This window comes from Oncorhynchus mykiss, chromosome 17 (genome assembly GCF_057628025.1).
Source record: "Oncorhynchus mykiss isolate SJ-2025 chromosome 17, ASM5762802v1, whole genome shotgun sequence".
NCBI lineage: Eukaryota > Metazoa > Chordata > Actinopteri > Salmoniformes > Salmonidae > Oncorhynchus > Oncorhynchus mykiss.
The window spans coordinates 42,109,542-42,136,175 of NC_143038.1; the positions used below are offsets into that span (position 1 = coordinate 42,109,542).

General features: G+C 44.2%; 1 protein-coding gene across 4 annotated transcripts in view; it reads right to left on the reverse strand.

The window, feature by feature from the left end:
• Positions 1-8,572: 8,572 nt before the first annotated feature.
• The window catches only part of LOC110494234 (retinoic acid receptor gamma-A), a 67,215-nt gene continuing 49,153 nt past the window's right edge, over positions 8,573-26,634 (reverse strand). For all 4 annotated transcript variants that reach the window (XM_036950319.2, XM_090205640.1, XM_021569142.3 and 1 more), the window contains 7 exons: positions 15,820-15,968; positions 15,287-15,428; positions 14,517-14,680; positions 14,250-14,426; positions 13,507-13,711; positions 13,115-13,273; positions 8,573-12,795 (listed from right to left, as the gene is read on the reverse strand). In XM_036950319.2, the coding sequence (XP_036806214.1) occupies positions 12,479-12,795; positions 13,115-13,273; positions 13,507-13,711; positions 14,250-14,426; positions 14,517-14,680; positions 15,287-15,428; positions 15,820-15,968 (1,313 nt within the window). In that variant the 3' untranslated portion in view covers positions 8,573-12,478. The remainder of the gene's footprint in view (positions 12,796-13,114; positions 13,274-13,506; positions 13,712-14,249; positions 14,427-14,516; positions 14,681-15,286; positions 15,429-15,819; positions 15,969-26,634) is intronic.

Here is a 26,634-nt window from a genome sequence, read left to right on the forward strand (position 1 = left end):
TATGGCTCATCCAAATAACACAAAAGCATGTTATTAACAAAACATACCAAATGACATCAGTACATGCATATCAATATCCCTGAAATCCTCACTTTAGTTGTTTTTGTGTGTGTATGTGTCCTTCTATCAATCTGGACTAAGGATGAGGAGGAGCACAAGACCAGTAAGGGTGAAGACCAGACCACAACAACCCAATCATAAGGTGACCATTCTGGCCTTCTGACATACACAGTGCAGACTGCTGTTAAACCGTCCCTGTTCCTTTCCTCTTCATGTGTGAGAATAAGTAAAGCACTGCAGCAGCGCCCCTGAATTAAAGAACAGCGGGAATAAGAGCATCTATAAAATGATAATGATTTTCCTCCCCCCCAAAAAAATATTTGAGTGTTATAGAGGTAATGCATCAGCTGGAGTAGGCCAGCGGGAGTAGAGCAGAGCCACATAGGGAGGGATGGGAGTAGAGGGAAATAAAGACCAGTGCTGGAAGCAGTGTGGGGATGATCCATCACTAGTCACCCACAGTGTTCCGTATTCACCACAGCATTACTCATTCTCCCACTCTCTCTCTCCAACCATTATTAACTACTATGCCCACTCTCTCTCGCTTTCATGCATGCATCCATCCACAGAGCCTCACCTAATGTCTCCCCATCTCCCTCTTTCATTGTGAGCTTACTGACTGCTCCCCCTTGTGGTAAAAAATGAGGACAAGTTGATTGAATATCCTACAAACAGTGATGGGCAACTTTGAAGGGGGTGGGGGCCACACAAAATCTGAACTCACCATGAGGGGCAGCAGTGGCTCGTGGGTCTGCATACCCACATATGCAGTCAGAGCCAGCCCTAGCCTTTTGGGGACACTAAGAAAAATATTGCCAGAGGCAATTCGACACATTTTGCCAATGGGTGGAGAGAAATGTTTGCAGTTTTGAATATGATATTAGAGTGAAAGTGACTAACAAAATCAATGGGGGCCCCCCGGTCGGTAATTGGATCAATACTACAAGTTTAGATAGCCGGCTAGTTGAAAGCAATCTGTCCAATACACTATTTTTATCTTGGTATACATTTTATCTAGGTGCTATAAACTAGCCCGATACATTTGGGAGCCGGCTGTAAAGATGTGTGTAGAGTTGTAAAAGTGTGCACAAGAGTGATAGAATGAACAAGTTCCCTCTTTGGTTTACTTTCAGAGTGCTTCACACTGTGTGGATGAGTTTTTGCAATAAAACACTGTCTGTTTACCGATTTATGCTCATCTCTATCCTGTGATTTTTGAGGCAGCGTTAAAACAAACGGTCCATACTCTATCACAGACTGGCTGGATGGAGCGGAAGATCAGGAAGGCGGTCAGCTGACGGCTACTCTGCCTCTGGTCGTCTTTCCAATTTATACACTCTCTTACTATTCTCCAATACTCCCTCTCTACCCAGCAACTGACTTTTTACAGTAGTCCGCTCCATGCACTTTCCTCCCTCCCACACACAAACACCTGTGCCCCCCCCCCACCCCATCAGTCCAGTCTAACATTCTTCTCAACCTTCCTTCTTTAGCACTAAAACATCTACATTCTGAAACCAACCTCCTCTACATAATCCGCTGGCCCTATTCCTCCCACACCTGAATCTGAGATGGAGGAAAAGCGCTCATTGTAAAATCAACGGTCTCATGCAGTTGCTTTTACAGCCTGCTCTGAGTCTGAACTCTGGTTTGTGGTTTTGCTCTGTTTGCTCTGTGCTAAAACGCAAACATTAGAGCTACCCTCTTTGAGAATCCCACTACCACTCTACTATGGCATCACATATCACACCACCACTCTTCAACAAGTCCATCCTTCCTTCCCTAATCTGCTCCTTTTCATTCGCCCTCACTCTCGGTTAATATTATGATTGTCTATCTTAAGGCCTTTAACTCTGTATCCTTCTTGGGCTCAAGAACATCCCTATCTGCCATCTACAACTAATCTACAAGGCTTCCCTGAGTGACCCTTGAATGATGTATGGTCCAAAATGCCTTTACCCTCTGATGTATCTGATAATATTCTCCTCATATTCATCTGCACCCAAGGGTAAGAGAGGCTCCCCCTCCTCCTTTTTTCTCTGTGCAGTTTTTATTTTTTTTATTTTTTAGAGCAGTCTCACTCCAGGCAGCCAAAGGCAGATCAAATATAAATGAAGGCAGAAACACATAAAAAAGGGGGAATAAAATATACTGCCCAGCCTCCTTAAATCCCCCATCCGCGTTCCCATGGCAACGTGCCTCAGCGCAGTCAAATATACAAGGTCGTTAAAAGCTTCCTTGTAAAACAGTGTATAATGTATGGACCCTGTTTTAATCCTTGCACTGCTTTATCGATCTCTGTTTAATGAAAGTTAATTATAGCAATCATTTAATTAGCAGTCCTATCCCAATTTATTACATTTTCTCTCTCCCTATTACTAAAAATGACCATGCTGAAAACACATCAATCATTGAAGGGAGGCTTGTGTATGTGTGTAATGCATGCAAAGATTCATTATGCCAACTTTCAAGATCAGAGTGAGCATTTTCGCAAAAAAACAGTAGGGCCTATCCCCCAATCTAACCAAATCAGGTGGGCCGGTTAGGTTATACATGACTGTCAGCAGCTAGGTTTCCATCCAATTTGCGACAGATCTTCATGCGAATATTTTAAAATCCACATAAAAAAATATGCGCATTTTCCCACCAGTGGTGTTTCCACCAAACGGATTTGACTTCCTGGGGATAAAAGTAATTGCGTGATGACGTAGTGTAAAGAAAATGTACTTTTTTCGCTTAATGTGTTTCAATCGCATATTTGACTAGTTTTGTCACAAAAACTGTTAAATAGCAAATGTATCTAGTCTGGTTTTGGCACGTGTGCTCCAGTCAACAGCTCGCAGTGCAGATCGGATGTGCGGTTAGGGTAGTGTAGTTCTACATGACATTATTATGGATAAGAGCGAGAATAATTTGTATTTGTCAAACAAGCATCAATCACTTTGTCACCAGAATAAAACCCTCGATATATATTCGAAAGGAGCGTCCAGATCACCGTGCACTTTCACCACCCTGTGAAGTTCATCATTTATTTAATCTGTAGCCTAATAAACTGTGTGGTTTCCTGAGTCGTAATGGGAGGACCACACACCATATCATCACGTGACTCCCACATTTGTTTAGATATAATAATGGACATAATATTAATATTTGCTCATAAGGCGTTTGCACCACAATTTCTCTCATAATAGGCCTACATTTTACAGACACAAAAATATTCAACCATGATGAACGAACAAATTATCTGTCCGCATTTATAAAATTGTACCAAAACTACCTGTTTCCATCATATCTGTCGTGATATTGCTTTTAATACGTTATGACTTTACTCGCAGAAAACTCTTGATGGAAACGTGGTTAGTGTCCCTGTAGATGTGGTCATGGAGAACATGACATTACAAACTAAGAGGTAACAGTTAATGGTCTAAATCTAGAGGACAAGAGAGCAACCACTGCACTTACTGTCAACTTGAGTCGACGGATGAAAAATGGGTCTTCCCCAACGTCCTGCAGCTTACTTCATTACAGTTTCAATATGCAAATGCATATTAATTCATAGTTACTTAAAATATTAATTAAAAAGGCATGTAATTCGTCATTGTCCATGTTTGGCTAATTGCGCATGGGCAGAAGCGTATGCTGAGTATTCATTCATCGGATTCAGTTGCAAAACGTTTAGCAACGGAAAAACATTGCCTGTTTTTCCAAACATTGGAAATGTTTTTAACATAGGAAAAACATTGCCTGGTCTGATGAATCCCGGTTCCTGCTGTTTCATGCTGATGAGAGGACTAGGGTATGGAGAAAACTACATGAGTACATGCATCCATCATGCTGCGTGTCAACATTGCAGGCTGGTGGGGCATGTTTTCATGGCACATGTTGGGGCAAAATTTGAATACCACAGGATTTCTGAAGATGATTGCCAATCAGGTGCATCCCTTCATGGTATCTGAGATATCATTTTTTATTTTACTTTTATTTAACTAGGCAAGTCAGTTAAGAACAAATTGTTATTTACAATGACAACCTACTTGGGAACAGTGGGTTAACTGCCTTGTCCAGGGGCAGAATGACCGAGTTTTACCTTGTCAGCTAAGGGATACAATCCAGCAACCTTTCGGTTACTGACCCAACGCTCTATCCACTAGGCTACCTGCCGCCCCATGGCTAGAATTGTCCAGGAATGGTTCCACAAACAGGACAGTGAATTCAGCTTACTGCAGCGGCCTGCACCAGTCACCACATCTCAATCCCTGGTTCGAGCCCGGCGAGGGGACGGACTAAAGTTATACTGTTACATTGGTGCCGTGACCCGGATCACTGGTTGCTGCGGAAAAGGAGGAGGTCAAAAGGGGGGTGAGTGTAACGGATGTGAAACGGCTAGCTAGCTAGTTAGCGGTGGTGCGCACTAATAGCGTTTCAATTGGTGACGTCACTCGCTCTGAGACCTTGAAGTAGTGGTTCCCCTTGCTCTGCAAGGGCCATGGCTTTGTGGAGCGATGGGTAACGATGGTTCGTGGGTGACTGTCTGTGTGCAGAGGGTCCCTGGTTCCAGCCCAGGTAGGGGCGAGGAGAGGGACGGAAGCTATACTGTTACATTGATGCTGTTGACCCGGATCACTGGTTGCTGCAGAAAAGTGTTAGGGTTGCGTCAATCGAATCTGGTATCAGGATAAGTATGAAACTGAGTCACTGAATTGTATATTATGTACTTTTTATTAGCTAAGCAATAAGTGGTAAATGCAATTTTCATATATACGGGCTCTCTGCCCCACCTCGCAGGGCAACCAGAGAACTGACTTGTTCCTGACAAAGATATTATAATATACTCTGACAGAAGTAGTTCCTGATTCACAGAGTAGAGACTGGGCGTGGTTTAAACTCACCCAGCCTATCGTTGATTGTTGGCGCACGAGCTGGTCCCAGCCTCCTAGACATTTCAGCGGTCAGTCGTTGTAGTTGTGTAGAATATCTATGCACCCATGCACTCGATACAGTCATCACACACCTGGCTCCTGTTACCTAACAAAAGACCAGTTGTTCCCTACCCTACGTTCTGTTCTGTATGTGCCCCCAACAATTCATGATAGCTGCCTACAACCAAGGCCAGCCACAGCCTTTCCGCTAGTCACACCATATGTTGCAAAATGTTGCTTTTAACATACACAGACACCCTCATGATAGGCCAAGCATATTTTCAATCCTCACAAAAGGAGAAGGTCAAAAGCGGGGTAGTGTAACCGATGTGAAATGGCTAGCTAGTTAGCGGTGGTGAGCGGTGGTGCGTGCTAACAGCGTTTCAATCGGTGACGTCCCTCGCTCACTCGCTCTGAGACCTTGAAGTAGTGGTTTGCCTTGCTCTGCAAGGGCCACGGCTTTTGTGGAGAGATAGGTAATGATGCTTCGTAGGTGTCAGTTGCCTGTGTGTGCAGAGGGTCTCTGGATCGAGCCCGGGTAGGGGCGAGGGGACAGACTAAAGTTATACTGTTACACACGCAGGTTAAAATACCAAAACCAACTGTGAACCAACTATATTCATTTGGGCACAGATGGTGGGAAACACACAAAACATTAATGGACATCAGTTAGATAGCTGTTGCTAGCAGTTTTTCCTGGGAGATGAACATTTACCTGACCATGTATATGGTCCTCATTTAAACTGGTTCTTTGTAGAATTTTGACCTGGATCATACAAAAATCGTGTGTTTTTCATCTCCCATAATTCATCCACAGATACAAAGGGAAACCTAGTTCGATTTTAGTTAGTGTGATTAATACCCTGTGAAAGTAACTGTTCCTTCCGATTGACTTACATACAGTTACTTACGTGTCCACTAACCTTTTGAATTGGCTTCACGATTATACCGTATCATCAAATTCGTGGAAACGCTAATTCGTGGAAACGATATCTACTTTTTGCCTGACACAAGTAATTTTTCCAACAATTGTTTACAGACAGATTATTTCAATTATAATTCACTGTATCACAATTCCTGTGGGTCAGAAGTTTACATACACTAAGTTGACTGTGCCTTTAAACAGCTTGGAAAATTCCAGAAAATGATGTCATGGCTTTAGAAGCTTCTGATAGGCTAATTGACATCATTTGAGTCAATTGGAGGTGTACCTGTGGATGTATTTCAAGGCCTACCTTCAAACTCAGTGCCTCTTTGCTTGACATCATGGGAACATCAAAAGAAATCAGCCAAGACCTCAGAAAAGAAATTGTAGACCTCCACAAGTCTGGTTCATCCTTGGGAGCAATTTCCAAACGCTTGAAGGTACCACATTCATCTGTACAAACAATAGTACGCAAGTATAAACACCATGGGACCATGCAGCCGTCATAACGCTCAGGAAGGAGACACATTCTGTCTCCTAGAGATTAACATACTTTGGTGTGAAAAGTGCAAATCAATCCTAGAACCACAGCAAAGGACCTTGTGAAGATGCTGGAGGAAACAGGTACAAAAGTATCTATAACCATAGTAAAACGAGTCCTATATCGATAACCTGAAAGGCAGCTCAGCAAGGAAGAAGCCACTGCTCCAAAACCACCCCATAAAAGCAAGACTACGGTTTGCAACTGCACATGGGGACAAAGATCTTACTTTTTGGAGAAATGTCCTCTGGTCTGATGAAACTAAAAAAGGACTGTTTGGCAATAATGAACATCGTTATGTTTGGTGGGAAAAGGGGGAGGCTTGCAAGCAGAAGAACACCATCCCAACCGTGAAGCACACGGGTGGCAGCATCATGTTGTGGGGTGCTTTTCTACAGGAGGGACTGGTGCACTTCACAAAATAGATGGCATCATGAGGCAGCAAAATAATGTGGATATATTGAAGCAACATCGCAAGACATCAGTTAGGAAGTTAAAGCTTGGTCACAAATTGGTCTTCCAAATGGACAATTACCCCAAACATACTTCCAAAATTGTGGCAAAATGGCTTAAGGACAACAAAGTCAAGGTATTAGAGTGGCCATCACAAATCCCTGACCTCAATCTCATAGATAATTTGTGGGCAGAACTGGAAAAGCATGTAAGAGCAAGGAGGCCTACAAACCTGACTCAGTTACACCAGCTCTGTCAGGAGGAAGAGGCCAAAATTCACCCAACTTATTGTGGGAAGCTTGTGGAAGGCTACCCAAAATGTTTTACCCAAGTTAAACAATTTAAAGGCAATGCTACCAAATACTAATTGAGTGTATGATGTTCACGTGTATGATTTCAGTTTGTGAGTGTTTCTCAACACTATAAAGAAAACTTTTTATAAACAATGGCAACACGGCCAAGTTGATCTGAGCCTTGCTGTTGGAAAACCACATTAGTGTCTGACTTTCGACTGTAGCAGATGCACCTGGGACTTGCAGTGTCTCTAATAAACCAAGTTCTATTTTAGCATTTGGCATCACAGAAATGAGCAGTGTGGATGAAATGATTGAATAACGTATGTGTACATATGTTTTTGCAACGCTAGCACATGCAATGTGTTGGTGCAGTCAAGGTGATCGGGCACCTGGTTCGATCCCATGTAACAAACCATTTATTTAGCTCCTACAACTCTGGTCTCTTCTGCCTTATAGGACACATTTGGTATTGTCCTTTTTTATTTGACCTTTAAAGTAGTCTATGGGCTAGGAGTAACCTTGATCCGTGGTTCAGATTTGTTTAAATAGCCACTGTGTCACGGTCGTCATAATGAGGAGACCAAGGCACATGATAAGCTTACATAATGAAAATGAATTTAATGAAAAGAACAAACACTGAACAAAACAAACCGTGAAGCTATATGACTAGTGCAAACAGGCAACTAAACATAGAATAACAACCCACAAACTATCTCAGGAATATGGCTACCTAAATATGGTCCCCAATCAGAGACAACGATAAACAGCTGCCTGATTGAGAACCAATCTAGGCAACCATAGACATAAACACCTAGACTAGAAAACCCCATAAACATACAAAACCCCCTAGACAATACAAAACTACACAAACCACCCTTGTCACTCCCTGACCTAACCAAATAATAAAGAAAACAAAGATAACTAAGGTCAGGGCGCGACACACTGATAAATTCAGCTAATAAAAAAAAAAAAATGCATTACCAATTGGGCATGGCCAATTCAACTAAATTACTTGGTTTGAAAATACCCTAACAGCCTTTTCACACTACAGTATCTTGCTGACCTGTAACCTACAGTACAGTGCTGGTTCAGATATTTTCTTTCAGCAAGGTTTCAGCAACTGTTGTGGATGTGCAACCAGGCCAGCGCAGTACAGCTCCACTCAGATTGGCTCGACTCAGTAGCCTAGTAATAAAAGGGTGGTGTGTTACACACAAATGTGTAACATGCCAATGTTGCCCCATTCACTCCCAATAGAGTAGGAGGAGATTCACCTTGCTATGGCATGACTACATCGCCCCCTTGTGTCCATGTGTTTTTACCAGGTATGCCATCTGTATTGAAGCAAATTACATTGTAATAGAAATTAGCACACACATTTAAAAGAGAAGTTTCTTTATAAAATCAAATTATTTGAAAATACAACAACATCCAGACATACAGAAGAGACAACTGCCTCAATGACAATCAAATCAAATAAAATAGTAACAACAACGACAGGCTACACAAAGCGTTGTTTTGAGAAAGGGACAGCAGGTAGAAAAACAATAGAAAAACAAACTACCAGTACATTTTATCTCAAAAGAGCATAAAAACAAAAATGGGGATTTCATGTTTTGACACAAACAGAAATACAAATCTTAGGCTGATTTTGAAATCCCTGAATTTAATTAAAATGTTGTATCCTTAGTTTTTTACAAATTCAATTCAAATGTAAAGTCATGGTTATAAAAAGTAACACCAACAAATAAGAACAAAATGCAAATGAAAATAAGTATAGTACATTCTGAAAAGCTATTATTTCTCATAAAATACCCAACAATCCTAAAGCATTGAAAAGGAAGCGCTTATTATCAATAATAAAATCTGTGAAGAGCCACAAATATTCAAACTCAAAAAATAGCACACATATTTCAAATGAATGACCTAATTGAGATTCTTCATGAATGATAACACTGGTGTAATTGTTTTTTCTTTGGCCAATCTATTTTCAGTTACCATCAAACAATCACTACTAAATGTCAGCTGTCTATGAAAAGCTTTTGCACCAAAATATATGCCCCATTTTCTTCAAATAGGCCTAAGAAAATACAGGTTCCCACATCTAGATTTCTTTCTACATTGGTTGCTTGCTAAGTGCTTGCTAAATGCACAAGAACCATGGCTTTTTGCTACATCTGCTTAGCTTCAAACAAAACATTGACTACTGTATATAAAAAGGAAACAATGAACAAACACTTAAATAAATGTCCTTTATTCATTACTGCTATTCCAAGAAGCTCCCCGGGAGTCCAATGAACCTGATTGAAAATCTCATTTAGAGGTATGACGATGGTATCAAATATATTGCTAATGTGACTAATATTGTGAGACAGAGGCTGAGAGTCCTCTGCAGCATTATGAGACCACACACACACAGAACACAGTTAATATGGCTTTTGTTTTGAACGAGCGCTGTCAGATATCCCACTACAGTAGCTACAGTGTGTGAACTGCGCTCCAGTAAGGGTTGAGGTTTATGCATCAGGGTGTGACTGACTGTATAGGAAAGTTCTCCCTCTACTCCATGAGGGCTGAGTACTGACTAAGACGTAGGCTTGTGCAGTGGCTGCTGACGTGAAGATGTAAATCACTCTTCCAGAAGAACTAATGGCCTCAATGCACACTGGGGATTAACTCCAAATCCATTCCATACACTGGAAGTCTTACTCAGCCTAAGGTCCATGTTAATGCTTTACAACCACAGGTTTGAATAAATCCACACACTGCTGTGTCTGTTTGTCATAGTAAGAGGCCAACGGCAAGGTGCCAACGGTATGCAATCTGAATATACTGTAGATGTGGGGTTTGAGTTATTATGAGCATTAATGTGCCGCTCCTTTATCAAAGTAATATCTTGTACAGTAATGCTTGGGACAGGAAGATACATGTATAGAGAACTGGGGTGGAATATCTCAATTGTGGACTTTCAGAGAATGAAATGTAGTCATTCTACATTGACTAACTTATTTAAATCTCAAATTCATCAGAAACATTTCTTATTACACATGTAAAGTACAGTATATCAAAAATGAAATGACATCAAAGAATGCCAGAATCCCAGCTTTGCATAGATCAGGGCTCTCCAACACTCTTCCTGGAGAGCTACCGTCCTGTAGGTTTTCGCTCCAACCCTAATCTAGCACACCTGATTCTAATAATTAGCTGGTTGATGAGCTGAATCAGGATTGTTACAACTGGGGTTGGAGTGAAAACCTACAGGAGGGTAGCGCTCCAGAAACAGGGCTGGAGAGCCCTGGCATAGATTCACTTTACAAATGAAGAATTCTCTATATGACTGTAGTAAGAAAATCAACCATATGGTTCTGTGCATGTTCTTGGAGAGAACTATGGACCAAAACTCCTAGAACCCAGTTTATGTATGTAGACAGTTTCCAAAATACTGTCTCATCTGCTCTATGGTAAAGTAAGCACAAAACACAAAATGTTCATTATACAAGTAATGTGAGAAACACTCTCGCTCACCCTCACACTCATTCACACACACACATCTACATACCACACACACAGTCATTTCCTGATTCAGGCAGCTCATACAAGGCTATCTCCCTCTCATGGGTTTGCATATAATTCCAATATTTCTTATTCATCGCTCTAGGAGGGTGAAATTTCATGGACATCGATGATATGTGTAATTATGACCTACATGCTTGAGTTATTCCATTGGATTAATGGAATGGACCCTAGACTGAACTGGTCCGGTGAGTGTTGCTTAGTGATCCAGTTCCATGTATTCTTTATCATATCGCTGCTCATTATGGCTTACTTTCAATGTGCTGTACTGTTATCAACACACCACCTGAGCCTTGGCTTGGGGCTGGGAGTAGACACCTACTTTCATCATCACAGATACTCAGCTATGTGCTGGATTCTGCCCACCCAGATATCGGATCACCCCCCCCCCCCCCCCCCCCCCCCCCCCGGTAGACCACCAGGCATTCCACTGAGAACAAAAGGAAATGACAACGAAAAGAGAGTCCTCTTTCACATTCAGATCCCGCTTGAATGGCTTGTAGATGAAAAGAACAGGGAGTGTAGCGGACCATCGGTGCTACCCCACACTTCCTTGTGGTGATTTTCTTCAACATTCCCACTGGTGAGATGTGGTCCTTCTCTAGAGTCTAGAGTCACCTTGAGTCAAAGCATTGGCATTAAAAAAGCATCAAATTGACTCTGCACACGTGGATGTTTAATGAGTGTGTTTGTGTGTTTATGAACTGTATGTGTTGCTCTGAACTATTGCTTGTAAAAATCCTTGTTGTTTTTGTTTGTCTCACCCTGCAGAGATCTAAAGTAAGCTCTGTCCCAATGAGTGAAGTCACAAGCACAGACAATGTAAAGATCAGAAGAGAGTTGTCAGTTTGCGAGATGGGTCGCCAGATTGAGAATCTATCGCTAGTTTGAGATGGCTCATCAAACATGAGCATGACTGAAGCCCAAACATACAAAAGAACAATAAAATAGAAAAATGCATAGTAATACACATGAATATACAATATGATGAAATATGAATGCATATGTTTTCTTTTGGAAAGTCATACAATAGAAGAAAAAAGGTCAAATGTCACTGGAAATGATTTTCAAAGGCATGTGTGGCAATGGTTTCCACATTAAGAGTTTGGTTGTTGCAGATGTCGTTTCGTCATTGCTCTTGCACTTATCCTAGCCGTTAAGGAAAGTGGGGGAGTGCATTTCCTATAGACCACCTCTCGAAGCTGCTGCCCCTCCGTTTAGCATTTCCTTGCATTTCTGTTTGTTTGGCGACAGCGTTGTAAAGTAACATAATGGTCAGTGTTATGGTTGGCACAGTGATCTCTCGCGACCCTTGACCCAACTCAGTGACATTTAGTGCTTGTTTTTCTCCCTCTTCTCTTATTTCCCGGACTACGTGTTCCACTTGTTCCGATAGAAAGGGCCCGTTTCACCAGGGAGTGTCAGAGTAGGTTCAACACATATACAGCCTTTACTTCTCTGTCTATCTAGAGCAAAGAGGGAATTATTATGGGTATACCGTATGTATCTGTATGTGTGTATATTTGTAAATGTATGGGGGGGGGGGGGTAACAACAGAGGTGAATGCTAGGTCTTGGCAAATACCCTTGTTACAGGATGGGCTGCTCATGTAGGGAGATGACTTGGTGTGCTAGGACAGGGAGTGTTGGTCTGTCTGAGGGTGGTGGAGCAGGAGGTGATGTGTGTGGGTCAGAGTGCATCACAATGTCTCTCACTGGGCTCTCCCAGTCGCCCCTTTCTGGGACCCCCCTGCTGCCACTGCAGCCTCCCCCCAAGGCTCCCCATCGCTGTCCGCCCCTCTCTCCCTATCCTCATCCCCCCATTCGTCCTCCTCATCTTCCTCCTCCAGGTTCTTCTCCTCCTCTCTCTCTTTCTTGATGGCCTGGATGGCGGGGGGGGCGGCGGCAGAGGCGCTGTCCCCAGAGTCGCTGCTGTCCTCAAAGGCTTCAGGGTTCTCCAGCATCTCCCTGATCAGAGGAGGCATGGGGCCTGGGATCTCCATCTTCAGAGTGATGGCCCTCTCCGCACCTACAGTACACAGAGAGAGAGAGAGAGAGAGACAGAGACATGCATAAACATGAGTTTACATTCACATTTACATTTTAGCCATTTAGCAGACTCCTTCAGAGCAACTTACAATCAGTTAGTTTTTCATTGTTAATTATTTGGGGCTCTATGTCTCTATCAATACTGACTGAAAGCCGGAATCTGAGGCTCTACCGTACATGCATATTGATCTATGTGTCAGGATGTGTTAAGGCTATGGCCGGCCTATGTTATGAATAGAGATCTAGGCTGTGCCGTGTCTCTGTTCTGTACTGTGTACTACATCCTTATCTGTACTGACCCTTGGTGCTGATGCCCCTGAGATCAGTGACCTTCATCAGCATACGGGGGAACAAATGTGGCTTGTTGGGGCGTCTGCGGCGGGCATAGATCTTTAGGGCCTCCAGGAGAGGCTCCTGCAGCTTGTCTACCTTCTGGGGCTCCTCCAAGTCCATACGGTCTGAGGGAGAGAGCCAACACACAGGGTCAGGAGGGGGGGTGGGCAATGATAGAGGGTGAGGAAGAGTAAGCAGCCAATGACAGGGTCGGGGGGGAGGGGGACTGGAACATTAAGAGAAGAGGAGAGAGTGCTTAGTATATTAAGACAAACACACATGCGCATGCACACACACACACACACAGTCACACAAACAAACACATGAACACAAGCAATAACAGCCAATGCTGCAGTACCTCCACAGATGAGGCAGATGGCGCTGAGGAGGCCAGTCTCTGTGTCGTCCATCTCCAGAGGCAGCAGCTGGCCAGCAAAGGCAAACACCAGTTCTGTGAGCGGGCCGAAGCCTGCGTTGTGCATCTGGGTCCGGTTCAGGGTCAGCCCGTCTGAGAAGGTCATTGTGTCCTGCTCCGGAGTGTAGCGAGTGCAGATCCTCAGCATCTGAGAGTGAGGAGAGGAAACGATAGAGAGGTTAGGGGAATAACGACAACAAGGATGATGAAAAGGGAGGACGAAGAAGAGGAGGTAGTGTAAAGTGTAGGGAGTGACAGAGGACAGTGACATGTGCATTGTGAAATGTATGTGTATAGTGTGTGTATAGTGTGTTGAGGGAAAGCAAAGTATGGATAGAGCATTGTAAGGGAGAGAGAGGAGTGAATAGATTGTAGTGAGGGAGAGAAGGGTGAAGGTGGAGGGGGAGATGAGTTAAGGTGGAGGGAGAGATGATGGAGGGTTAAGGGAGACATGAGTGAAGGTGGAGGGAGAGATGAGTGAAGGTGGAGAGAGAGATGATTGAAGGTGGAGGGAGACATGAGTGAAGGTGGAGGGAGAGATGAGTGAAGGTGGAGGGAGAGATGAGTGAAGGTGGAGGGAGAGATGAGTGAAGGTGGAGGGAGACATGAGTGTGAACTGTAAAGAGCAGTGGGGGAGAGAGGAGTACAGACAGAGTGGAGGTGGGGGTCGGGGGGTGTTCAGGTACCAGTATGTCCAGACAGGCTGATTTGAGAAGTGTGATCTGGTCAGCGATGGTGAGGGTGGTGAAGCCTGGCAGGCGCTTGGCAAACTCCACTATTTTGATGATGCACTTGGTGGAAAGTTCACTGAACTTATCCCACAGCCCCAGATCCAACTGCACACGGTGGTCTGCACTGGAGTTCTGGAACACAGGAGAGACACAGAGAGAGAGGGGTGAGATTTGTGTGTGCCTGTGTGTGCGTGTGCGTGTGTGTGTGTGTACTTGACTCACTGTAGTGTATTTGCCCAGCTGGACGAGTGAGGGGAAGGTGTCTTTGTGGGCCTTGCTGACTTTGTTGACTAGCTCCTCCAGTTCTCCACTGAGCTCATAGCTCTCCGGCAACACCACCTCCTCCTTCACATCTTTCTTCTTCTTGTTCCTGTCATTACGCACCGCTGCATGGGGGACAAGGCAGCAGGTGCCCTGGCGGTTAGAGAGTTGGGCCAGTAACCGAAAGGTGGCTAGTTCGAATCCACGAGCCGACAAGGTGAAAAAATTGCCGAAGTGCACTTCAACATGGCACTTAACTCTAATTGCTTCAGGGTTACTGTTGATAATGGCTGGCCGTGACCCTACTCTTTGAGACAACACATTTTCAACTATTAATACACTCTTGAACATATGTGACCTAGGACAAAAAAAAGCACCTACTAAATTAAATTAAAACGAAGGAGGGAGAGAAGATGAGTGAAAGGGAAAGTGATAGATTGGTGGTAGTTGTTGTCATCTAATAGAGCAACACATCCCTCATGCTTCTCTCCTTCCTTCCTCTCAGGATGGCCACTTATAGAGCGGCTATATTGTGATTTCAGTGCTACCCCAGTACAGACATGAACTGTACTGAGATCCCTTTCCAAAACACTCTTTGCCACACAATCACTCTCACACGCTCTCTGTATTCAAACCATCTCTGATCCCACCTTTACACTTGATCACAGCATACCCAGAAGGTATGGGCAAAACTGGCTGTAATGTCATCTTTCTGAGGCCCTGGCACTCACCTTCTTTGGACATGCCGACCTCAAAGCACTTCTGCAGCCGGCAGTACTGACAGCGGTTACGGGTCACCTTGTTGATCTGACAGTTCTTGTCTCGGTGGCAGGTATACACCATGTTCTTCTGAATACTGCGCCGGAAGAATCCCTGAGAGAGATACAGGGATACAGAGATACAGAGAGAGATACAGAGAGAGAGAGAGAGAGAGAGAGAGACCAAGAGAGAGAAATCAGCCATTAAACCATTGTTTCCAGGAGCATAGATCTCTCACTCCATAGCCACAGGAGGGGATTTGAGCCCATGCATTTGTCCTTAGATAAAGATTCCACCAGAGGGCAGCACAGGCATCTTTTCATCCTCTAACGTCAGAATAGTGATGAACTGCATGGAAACAATTATGGTAGACTGTCTGTGTGCCCCTGTCTGACTGTTCATGGCTTGTTTGTTTGTGTATGCATGTTCTGTATATATCATGTATTTGCTTGGGTTTTACACATCCTGTTTGTACATATTGACTGAGTCTCTTTGTGTGTCTCACCTTGCAGCCCTCACATGAGCTGACCCCATAGTGGTATCCAGAGGACTTGTCCTGGCACACGAAGCAAGGCTTGTAGATGCGGGGAGGAGGAGGCGGAGAGGGTGAACTGGGCACCATCTCCTCAGAGCTGGTGCTCTGGGTCTCTACTGCTGCTCAGATAGAGGGAAAGTTAGAGAGAGAAAGAAAGAGATTGTTTATTTCACTTTTGGTTATTATCTATTTCACTTGCTTTGGCAATGTAAACATATGTTTCCCATGCCAATAAAGCACTTTGAATGTAATTGGAGAGAGAGAGAGAGAGAGAGAGAGAGAGAGAGAGAGAGAGAGAGAGAGAGAGAGAGAGAGAGAGAGAGAGAGAGAGAGAGAGAGAGAGAGAGAGAGAGAGAGAGAGAGAGAGAGAGAGAGAGAGAGAGAGAGAGAGAGAGAGAGAGAGAGAGAGAGAGAGAGAGAGAGAGAGAGAGTGAGTAGGGGGCAATAAAGACAGACTTAAACTTACTGCACATTTCAGTATTGCAGCTAATAGGTAAACTGCATGTCAGATGATTAATGCAATTCATGCAAACCATCTTTGAAGGCACATTACAAGTACAGTACACAACTGGGGTTCAATGGGACCCACAGTGTTGCTCCCTAAATAAATTAAGCTGATATATAAATATGGAGTAACTGATAAAGGCAGACTTGTCAACAAACAAGCCCAACCCCCCTCTAGCCCAACCTTTCAGCTCTACCCAGGAGGGCAGCTCAAAGGCAAACATTTTAAGAGATGAGGGGGGGGTTGGTTGGTTCAGCGCTGATTGACATTGGAGAGAGAGAGAAAGAGAGAGATCGAAAGAGGGAAAAGAGACACAATTAGCTGATGGCCAGATGGCTATGCTGATAAAATGCTGATTGGCAGATGAGATTTGATTGCCGTCTCCACTTCTGGGGAGTGGGGGGTGGAGCATACCTCTGACTGTCTGACTAACTGACAGCTGAATGGTGTGTGTGAGTGTGTGAGTGTGTGAGTGTGAGTGTGAGTGTGAGTGTGAGTGTGAGTGTGAGTGTGTGTGTGTGTGTGTGTGTGTGTGTGTGTGTGTGTGTGTGTGTGTGTGTGTGTGTGTGTGTGTGTGTTTTAATTGGAATGCCTGTCCAACCCGACATGCTTGTATACCTCTAGCCACATTTGAACAAACAGACTGAAGGTGTTTATGAGACTGCTGTCTCCCTCTGTCCCTCCCTTCTGTCTCGCAGGGGGAAAATGGCACACAATATAACACCATTTGCTGTCCCACAAGCAGTCATTCAACTGCTGCCAATGAAAACCCTCAAAATAAACAACGTCAAACACACACACACACACACACACACACACACACACACACACACACACACAGAGAGACAAGAGAGACAAACATTTGAACACAGAGACAAACCTTGGTCCATGTCTAAAAGGGAAATCGTCTTTATTTTTTATTCACCTTCATTCTAAGAGTGCAGTCCTTCTCTTTTTCATCACTGACCATTTCAGGTCTATGCACCATCTAGCTACTCAACATAACTACAAATGCACTGTGTTTTTCCTGACTTCACACACACAAAAAAGATCAGACATTTGCATAGACACACACACATTAATTTATAAATGGTCAAAAGCACATATACACATACATTTAGCTACATTCACTGACCAAGCCCCCCAAACAATCCCCTCTAACATGCCTTTCAACTTTCACCTTCAGTCACCCCAACTTCACCTCCACATGCCCATTCCCAAACCCCCCTGTTTTTCTCTTGTTTCCTGGCCCTAAATTCCTCTGCGCAGGCTGGCCAGGGTTTAATAGAGGACCAGGCTCGTAAGCTGGCCTATAAAGGCTGTGTCTGGGCTGGGAAGGAGGCCCCCGGCCAGGCCAACCGCCTCTTTATTGGGATCCAGTCACCTTGGACAGCCATTCACACCACCAGCTGGACCCTCGCATCCCTTCCCCGTAAAAAAAAAGACAAAAAAAACAAAAATGGAGGGGTTGAAAATCCAAAAGCCACGCACAGCCCCCCTCCTAGCTGCCATCTTCAATGGATAGAACAGTTCTGGCCCAAATGTGGACCTCTACCCCCCTCCAGCCCCCTCTCTCTCACACTAGGGCCTGCGTTTAACAAGAGAGGCGAGACTTCAAAAATAGTAGAAAAGGGCATAAAGGAAAAATGTCATAAAAGAAGAGCGGGACAAATGAAGAGAGAAATACAGGGGGAGAAAGAGAAAGACACGAGTTAGAGGACAGAGTGCTACCAGTGGCTAGAGAGGTGGAATAAAACTCTGACCCTTTAGCTTTGACCTTGACTGATGAGATGTTTTGTAAGACCACCACCACCATCAGTATTAGCTACCAATGGCCTAACAGTCTACTACCACCACTACCATTAGTACTAGCTACAAATAGTGTGACAGTCTATTACCACCACTACCATTAGTAATAGCTGCAAATAGTGTGACAGTCTATTACCACCACTACCATTAGTAAATCAAATCCAATTTGATTAGTCACAGGCGCCGAATACAACCTTACAATGCTTACTTACGAGCCCCTAACCGACAGTGCCGTTTCAAAAAATATGGATAAGAATAAGAGATAAAAGTAACAAGTAATTAAAGAGGAGCAGTAAAATAACAATATATACAGGGGGGTGCCGGTACAGGGTCAATGTGTGGGGGCACCGGTTAGTTGAAGCAGTATGTACTACGTGTAGGTAGAGTTCATTTTTGTGACTATGCATAGATGAAAACAGAGAGTGGCAGTGGTGTGGAGAGGGGAAAGGGGGGGGGGGTGCAATGTGAATAGTCTGGGTAGCCATTTGACTAGATGTTCAGGAGTCTTATAGCTTGGGGTTGGAAGCTGTTTAGAAGCCTCTTGGACCTAGACTTGGCACTCCTGTATCGCTTGCCATGTGGTAGCAGAGAGCACAGTCTATGACTAGGGTGGCTGGAGTCTTTGACAATTTTCAGGGCCTTCCTCTGACACCACCTGGTATATAGGTCCTGGATGGCAGGAAGCTTGGCCCCAGTGATGTACTGGGCTGTTCGCTCTACCCTCTGTAGTGCCTTGCAGTCGGAGGCCGAGCAGTTACCATACCAGGCAGTTACCATACCAGGCAGTTACCATACTAGGCAGTGATGCAACCAGTGATGCAACCAGTGCAGCTGTAGAACCTTTTGAGGATCTGAGGACCCATGCCAAATCGTTTCAGTCTCATGAGGGAGAGTAGGTTTTGTTGTGCCCACTTCATGACTGTCATGGTGTGCTTGGACCATGTTAGTTTGTTAGTGATATGGACACCAAGGAACTTGAAGCTCTCAACCTGCTCCACTGCAGCCCCGTCGATGAGAATGGGGCGTGCTTGGTCCTCTTTTTCATGTAGTCCACAATCATCTCCTTTGTCTTGATCACATTGAGGGAGAGGTTGTTGTCCTGGCATCACACGGCCAGGTCTCTGACCTCCTCCCTATAGGCTGCCTCGTTGTTGTCGGTGATCACGCCTACCACTGTTGTGTCATCGGCAAATTTAATGATGGTGTTGGAGTCGTGCCTGGCCATGCAGTCATGAGTGAACAGAGAGTACAGGAGGGGAATGAGCACGCACCCCTGAGGGGCCCCTTTGTTGAGGATCAGCGTGTCGGATGTGTTGTTACCTACCCTTACCACCTGGGGGCAGCCCGTCAGGAAGTCCAGGATCCAGTAGCAGAGGGAGGTGTTTAGTACCAGGGTCCTTAGCTTATTGATGAGCTTTGAGGGCATTATGGTGTTGAATGCTGCGCTGTAGTCAATAAATAGCATTCTCACATGCGTTCCTTCTGTCCAGGTGGGAAAGGGCAGTGTGGAATGCAATAGAAATTGCATCATCTGTGGATCTGTTGGGGCGGTATGCAAATTGGAGTGGGTCTAGGGTTTCTGGGATGATGGTGTTGATGTGAGTCATGACCAACCTTTCAAAGCACTTCATGGCTACAGACGTGAGTGCTACGGGTCGGTAGTCATTTCGGCAGGTTCCCTTAGTGTTCTTGGGCACAGGGACTATGGTGGTCTGCTTGAAACATGTTGGTATTACAGACTCAGACAGGCAGATGTTGAAAATGTCAGTGAAGACACTTGCCAGTTGTTCAGTGCATGCTCGGAGTACATGTCCTGGTAATCCGTCTGGCCCAGCGGCCTTGTGAATGTTGACTTGTCTAAAGGTCTTACTCACATCGGCTGCGGAGAGCGTGATCACACAGTCTTCCGGTACAGCTGGTGCTCTCGTGCATGTTTCAGTGTTATTTGCCTCGAAGCGAGCATAGAAGTAGTTTCGCTCGTCCGGTATGCTCGTGTCACTGGGCAGCTCTCGGCTGTGCTACCCTTTGTAGTCTGTAATGGTTTTCAAGCCCTGCCACATCCGACGAGCGTCAGAGCCGGTGTGGTACGGTTCAATCTTAGTCCTGTATTGACGCTTTGCCTGTTTGATGGTTCGTTGGAGGGCATAGTGGGATTTCTTGTAAGCTTCTGGGCTACAGTCCTGTAGCTTAGCATCTGCTTCACCATTTTTATTGATCTAACACTGGTGCTTCCTGCTATAATTTTTGTTTGTAAGCAGGAATCAGGAGGATAGAATTATGGTCAGATTTGCCAAATGGAGGGCAAGGGATAGATTTCTATACATCTCTGTGTGTGGAGTATAGGTGGTCCAGAGGACTTTTCCCTCTGGTTGCACATTTAACATGTTGATAGGAATTCAGTAAAACAGCCTCTGACTGTGGTGGTATGTAAACTCTCTCAGTAGGTAATGTGGTCAGCAGCTTATCATGAGAAACTCTACCTCAGGCGAGCAATGACTCGAGACTTCCTTAGATATCGCGCACCAGCTGTTGATTACAAAAATATACAGACAGCCGTCCCTTGTCTTGTCAGACGCCGCTGTTCTATGCTGCCGGTATAACGTATAACCAGCCAGCTGTATGTTAATATTGTCGTCGTTCAGCCACGACTCCGTGAAGCACAAGATGTTACAGTTTTGAATGTCTTGTTGGTAGTTTCATCTTCCCAATAACTCGTCCATTTTATTGTCCAAGATTGCAAGTTCGCGAGCAGAATTGAGGGGTGTGGTCGTTTATTCGATCGCCTCCTACTACTCAGAAGGCAGCCCGCCCTCCGGCCTCTCTTTCTCCGCCTCCTCTTCACGTAGATCACTGGGATCGGGGCCTGTTCCCGAGGGAGCCGTGTATCCTCCGCCTCGGGCTCTTCAGAGTCGTGAAAGAAGAAAAATGATTCTGCTAGTCCGTGGTGAGTAATCGCAGTCCTGTTGTCTAGAAGTTATTTTCGGTCATAAGAGATGGTAGCAGCAACATTATGTACAAAAATAGTAAAAAAATAACTTACAAAGAACGCAGATAAACAAAACAAAACACAATCATTTGGGGGCTCGTAAAACGTCTGCCTTCTACTCCGGCACCATTTTAGCTGAACATTTTAGTACCAGCTATCAACAGCGTAACAGTCTACTACCATCACTAACATTAGTACTAGCTACCAATAGCCTAACAGTCTACTACCATCACTAACATTAGTACTAGCTACCAATAGCCTAACAGTCTACTACCATCACTAACATTAGTACTAGCTACCAATAGCCTAACAGTCTACTTCCACCACTACCAGGATAACAGCGAACGATATTGCCACTCCTATTTGACATATCAAATCAAAACAAATTGTATTGGTCACATAGACATGGTTAGCAGATGTTAATGCGAGTGTAGCGAAATGCTTATGCTTCTAGTACCGACAGTGCAGTAATATCTAACAAGTAATCTAACAAATTCACAACTACCTTATACACAAATATAAAGGGATGAATAAGAATATGTACATATAAATATATGAATAAGCGATGGCCATGCGGCATAGGCAAGATGCAGTAGATGGTATAGAATACAGTATATACATATACATATGTATATACATATACTGTACATATGAGATGAGATGCTATCAATTTATCAAAACGTCATTCCGCTACCTAAGAATAGTAAAGCCCCCTTTACTGGCTCAAATAGCCGACCAATCAGCCTGTTACCAACCCTTAGTAATCTTCTGGGAAAAATTGTGCTTGACAATGCTATTTTACAATAAACAAATTGACAACAGACTTTCAGTACGGTTATCAGGAAGGACATTCAACAAGCACTGCAACACTTAACAAAAAAGCTGCAGTTAGTTTCAGAATGGTTGGCAAGGAATAAGTCTTTCCTACATGTTACAAAAACTGAAAGCATTGAATTTGGTGATAAATCATTCACTAAACCCTAAACCTCAGCTAAATCTTGTAATAAATAATGTGGAAATTGAGCAAGTTGAGGTGACTAAACTGCTTGGAGTAACCCTGGATCGTAAACTGTCATGGCCAAAACATATTGATACGACAGTCGCTGGGGAGAAGTCTGTCCATCATAACGCGCTGCTCTGCTTTCTTAACAGCACTATCAACCAGGCAGGTCCTACAGTCCCTAGTTTTGTCGCACCTGGACTACTGTTCAGGCGTGTGATCAGGTGCCACAAAGAGGGACTTAGGAAGATTGCAATTGGCTCAGAACAGGACAGACTGTGGGAGGCACACAGTACTACATAGAGCCATAACTACGCAGAACTATATTCCACATCAAGTAACTCATGTAAGCTGTAAAATCTGATTAGAAAACTGATAGAAATACACCTTATGGAACAGCGGGGACTGTGAAGCAACACAAACATAGGCACAGACACATGCATACACACACATGATAACATACACACTATACACACACGTACACATGGATTTTGTGTTGTAGATATGTGGTAGTAGAGGAGGGGCCTGAAGGCACACACTTGATGTGTTGTGAAATCTGTTGTGAATGTATTGTATGGTTTTTAACATTTTAGAACTGCCCTAATTTTGCTGGACCCCAGGAAGAGTAGCTGCTGTCTTGGCAGTAGCCAATGTGGATCCATAATAAATACAAATACAAATACTATTAGTACTAGCTACCAATAGCCTAACAGTCTACTACCACCACTACCGTTAGTACCAGCTACCAATAGCCTAACAGTCTACTACCACCACTAATAATACCATTGGTACTAGCTACTAATAAGCTACGAGTCTACCATTAACATTAGTTAACTACTACTAGACCAATAGCCTAAAACCACTACCAAAACCACTACCACCATCGGTAGCCCAACATCTTACTACAACCAATAGCCTACATTGGGATGCTACCACTACTTCAACTGTTGCTCCTATGGTCACAGGAACCACAGCCACTAATGCTTTTACGGCTGGTGATTAGAGTCAGAACTTTTTCGTGACCTGCAATCCCCACCAGGAATAACTCTGGGCCCTCGTTCACTATAACGTCTCTGATCAGTGTTACAGAAGACTGAGGTTGCTTAACTGTGATCGCATGTAGACATTCAAGTGAATATGTCTGAGCATTCCAAAATATAATCCTGGGCCCCAAATCCTTCTACCATGGCCTGAGACAGACAGAGATCCAGTCCCAGGATATGTCCAAAATGACTACTTTTTACCAGGGCCCATAGGAAATTAGAGCACTATATAGGGAAATAGAGTACCTTTTGGGACACCCATGCTGTCAGTAGAGACAGGTAGTGGAGGTGGGAGTGGGTTGGTGCTGAGTGAGGGACACTGTAACCGGAGTGCTGTTTTCTGTTTATGTAGTAACACTACAATGAAAGAAAGGCCCAGAAAAAAAGCTCCTATTGAAAAGGAGGAGCTGCATGTGGCGCCAGGGGAGAGGTAGTGACTGACAATGTCTGACGCGAGGGGGGAGAGGTGGAGAGAGGGAGAGACAGAAAAGGGGGAGAAGACAACAGGACACAAGATAAAGGGAGAGAGGGAGACAGAGAAAAGGGAAAGGGCATAGAAGGAGTGAGGGAAAACAGGAGAACACAGAGAAATAGATTGGGACAATCCCAGCTCCACCTGGCTGGAAGAGACCGAGAGAGAGGGGGCCTGGATCTGTCATCATCCTGAACTGAGCCCAGCCTCTGAGCCTCAGCCTGAAAAAACGCCCCTCTCTCTCTCCTTCTGTCTCTTTCTTCGCCCAGGGCTTACCTCACAGCGTGTCACTACATCAATCAGCATCCATAGGACTACCCCTAGACAAGCATTTAGACCAGCTCCACCCCTCACAACTCCTTCCATCTCACTTTATCCCTCTCTCTCTCCCACCTCCCTCTCTCCATCCTTGTTTATCGCTCTACCTTCCTTCTTCCACCTTTTCACTTTGTGCAAAAGTGGGTCTGTGTCTACCCTGGTGCTTTAGTTAGCTGCAGTTTGCTCTCTCTCTCTCTATCTCTCGCTCTATTGCGTTCACCTTTTTTCTCTCCCTCTTCCTTTCATTCTCTCTCGCTCCCTCTTTCTTTCTCTCTGCTTCTCCTTCAGTGTGTCTCCTCAGCTCTACACATCTCTCTCTTGCTCTCTCTCGCACTCCCCCTCTTTCAATTCAATTCAAGGGCTTTATTGGCATGGGAAACATAAGTTAACATTGCCAAAGCAAGTGAAGTAGATAATAAACAAAAGTGAAATAAACAATAAACAATAAAAAAAAATTACAGTGAACATTGCAGTCACAGAAGTTCCAAAATAATAAAGACATTTCAAATGTCATATTATGTATATATACAGTGTTTTAACAATGTGCAAATAGTTAAAGTACAAAAGGGAAAATAAATACACATAAATATGGGTTGTATTTACAATGGTGTTTGTTCTTCACTGGTTGCCCTTTTCTTGTGGCAACAGGTCACAAATCTTGCTGATGTGATGGCACACTACGGTATTTCACCCAATAGACATGGGAGTTAATCAAAATTTGATTTGTTTTAGAATTATTTGTGGATCTGTGTAATCTGAGGGAAATATGTATCTCTAATATGGTCATACATTTGGAAGGAGGTTAGGAAGTGCAGCTCAGTTTCCACTTCATTTTGTGTGCACATAACCTATCTTCTCTTGAGAGCCAGGTCTGCCTACGGCGGCCATTCTCAATAACAAGGAAATGCTCACTGAGTCTGAACATAGGCAAAGTATTCTTTTAGTTCGGGTCAGTCACAGTGGTTAGGTATTCTGACACTGTTTACTCTCTGTTTAGGGCTAAATAGCATTCTGGTTTTCTCTGTTTTTTTGTTAATTCCTTCTAATGTGTCAAGTAATTATCTCTTTGTTTTCTCATGATTTGGTTGGGTCTAATTGTCTTTCTCTCTCTCTTGCTTTTTCACTCTCTTGCTCCCTCTTTCTCTCTCTCTGCTTCTCATTCAGTGTATCTCAGCTCGACACATCACTGTTTAGAAAACAAAAGCTCCTGTGAAACCTGAGGCCTTCCTTATCAGCCCCCAGAAGCCTGGGACTCAATTAGCATGACAATCCCCATCCTGAGTGCCGTGTGTCAGCCTAGCCTATGAGGAGGGGTGATGATGGGTATGGGTGGGGAGGGGCAGGTACAGCAGAGCCATCACAATTCCGTATAATTTTACTCCTAATCCCCTCTGTCATTGCATGGCTTCTTTATGCAGGGGAGGGAGTGAGTCTTCATAGTCCCTCATTGTCACTTATACATGCACCACTTTCTACCATCGGTTGGCCTTCACACACTCCCCCATCTATCCCCCTCTTTCTCTCTGTCTGTCTTTCAACCATGCATCCTAGGTCTGTCTGTCTTAACTCCCTCTACCTATGCTAGCTATTACAGCTGGGGCTTGAGGCTGACATACATTTTTCACCTAATTACAGAGTTTTCTTGACTTTTGAGACTTATTAGATGTCTGAATGAACCTCAATGTAGATACAAGCTTGTCAGTTACACAATGTTGTTGTTTTTGTCCGTGTAGGCTGTAGCCTACGTTAGTACAGTTTGCTTGCTACAACAGCCGGACCGTGAAGAAGCTTTAGTCAAGACCTTATGCAAACTTTTCACCCATTTGTCATATATGTCACATGGATCCTAGCGGTGAGAAATGCATTTTCATATCAGGCACACACCCACACGCACACAGTGTAGCGTGTTGAATGTGTGCTGTGATGAAGGGCTCCTTTCATTCGCTGTGGGCGACAGAGTGGGGCACATTGCCTAAGGGGCAGTTCAGATGTCTCAGGGGTGGGCTTCAGCCAGCCTGGTGGGCTTGACAGACCTTCTCCATGGGATGTTACTATGGGAGTATCCTGTGATTTTGTCTACGTTTATCTTCCCTTGTATATTTTAAAAAGTTATATTTTATTTACTAGGCAAGACAGTTAAGAACAAATTCTTGTTTTACAATGACGGCCTACCTGGACGACGCTGGGCCAATTGTGCGGCGCCCTATGGGACTCCCGATCACAGCCGGTTGCGATACAGCCCGGGATCGAACCAGTCTTTGTAGTGACGCCTTAGACCGCTGCGCCACTTAGGACCCATAAGTAGTGTTCCTGACCCAGGTATCTGACAAGGAAAAACTCCATGTCCTAGTGATACCTGGCAATAACGTAATAGCATTTTTTCCTGGTCAGGTCACATGGCTTTTTCTAGTTCTAATGATTGATTTTGAGATGGCATTTTATAGAGATGAGTTTCTGCACAAACTTCAGTTGTGCCAACATAATGGAATCTCGGTATATGACTGTAGGCGTTCAGTTTTAAATTGGACGTGCTCCAATCTACAGTATGGCGCAATCAGGTCTCCAAAGACTCATTTGGTTTGCAAATTTCCTTTTACATAACTTCTCGCCTCACAAAATGTTCTGGAGTCTGCTGTGGAATGTGTGTGCGTG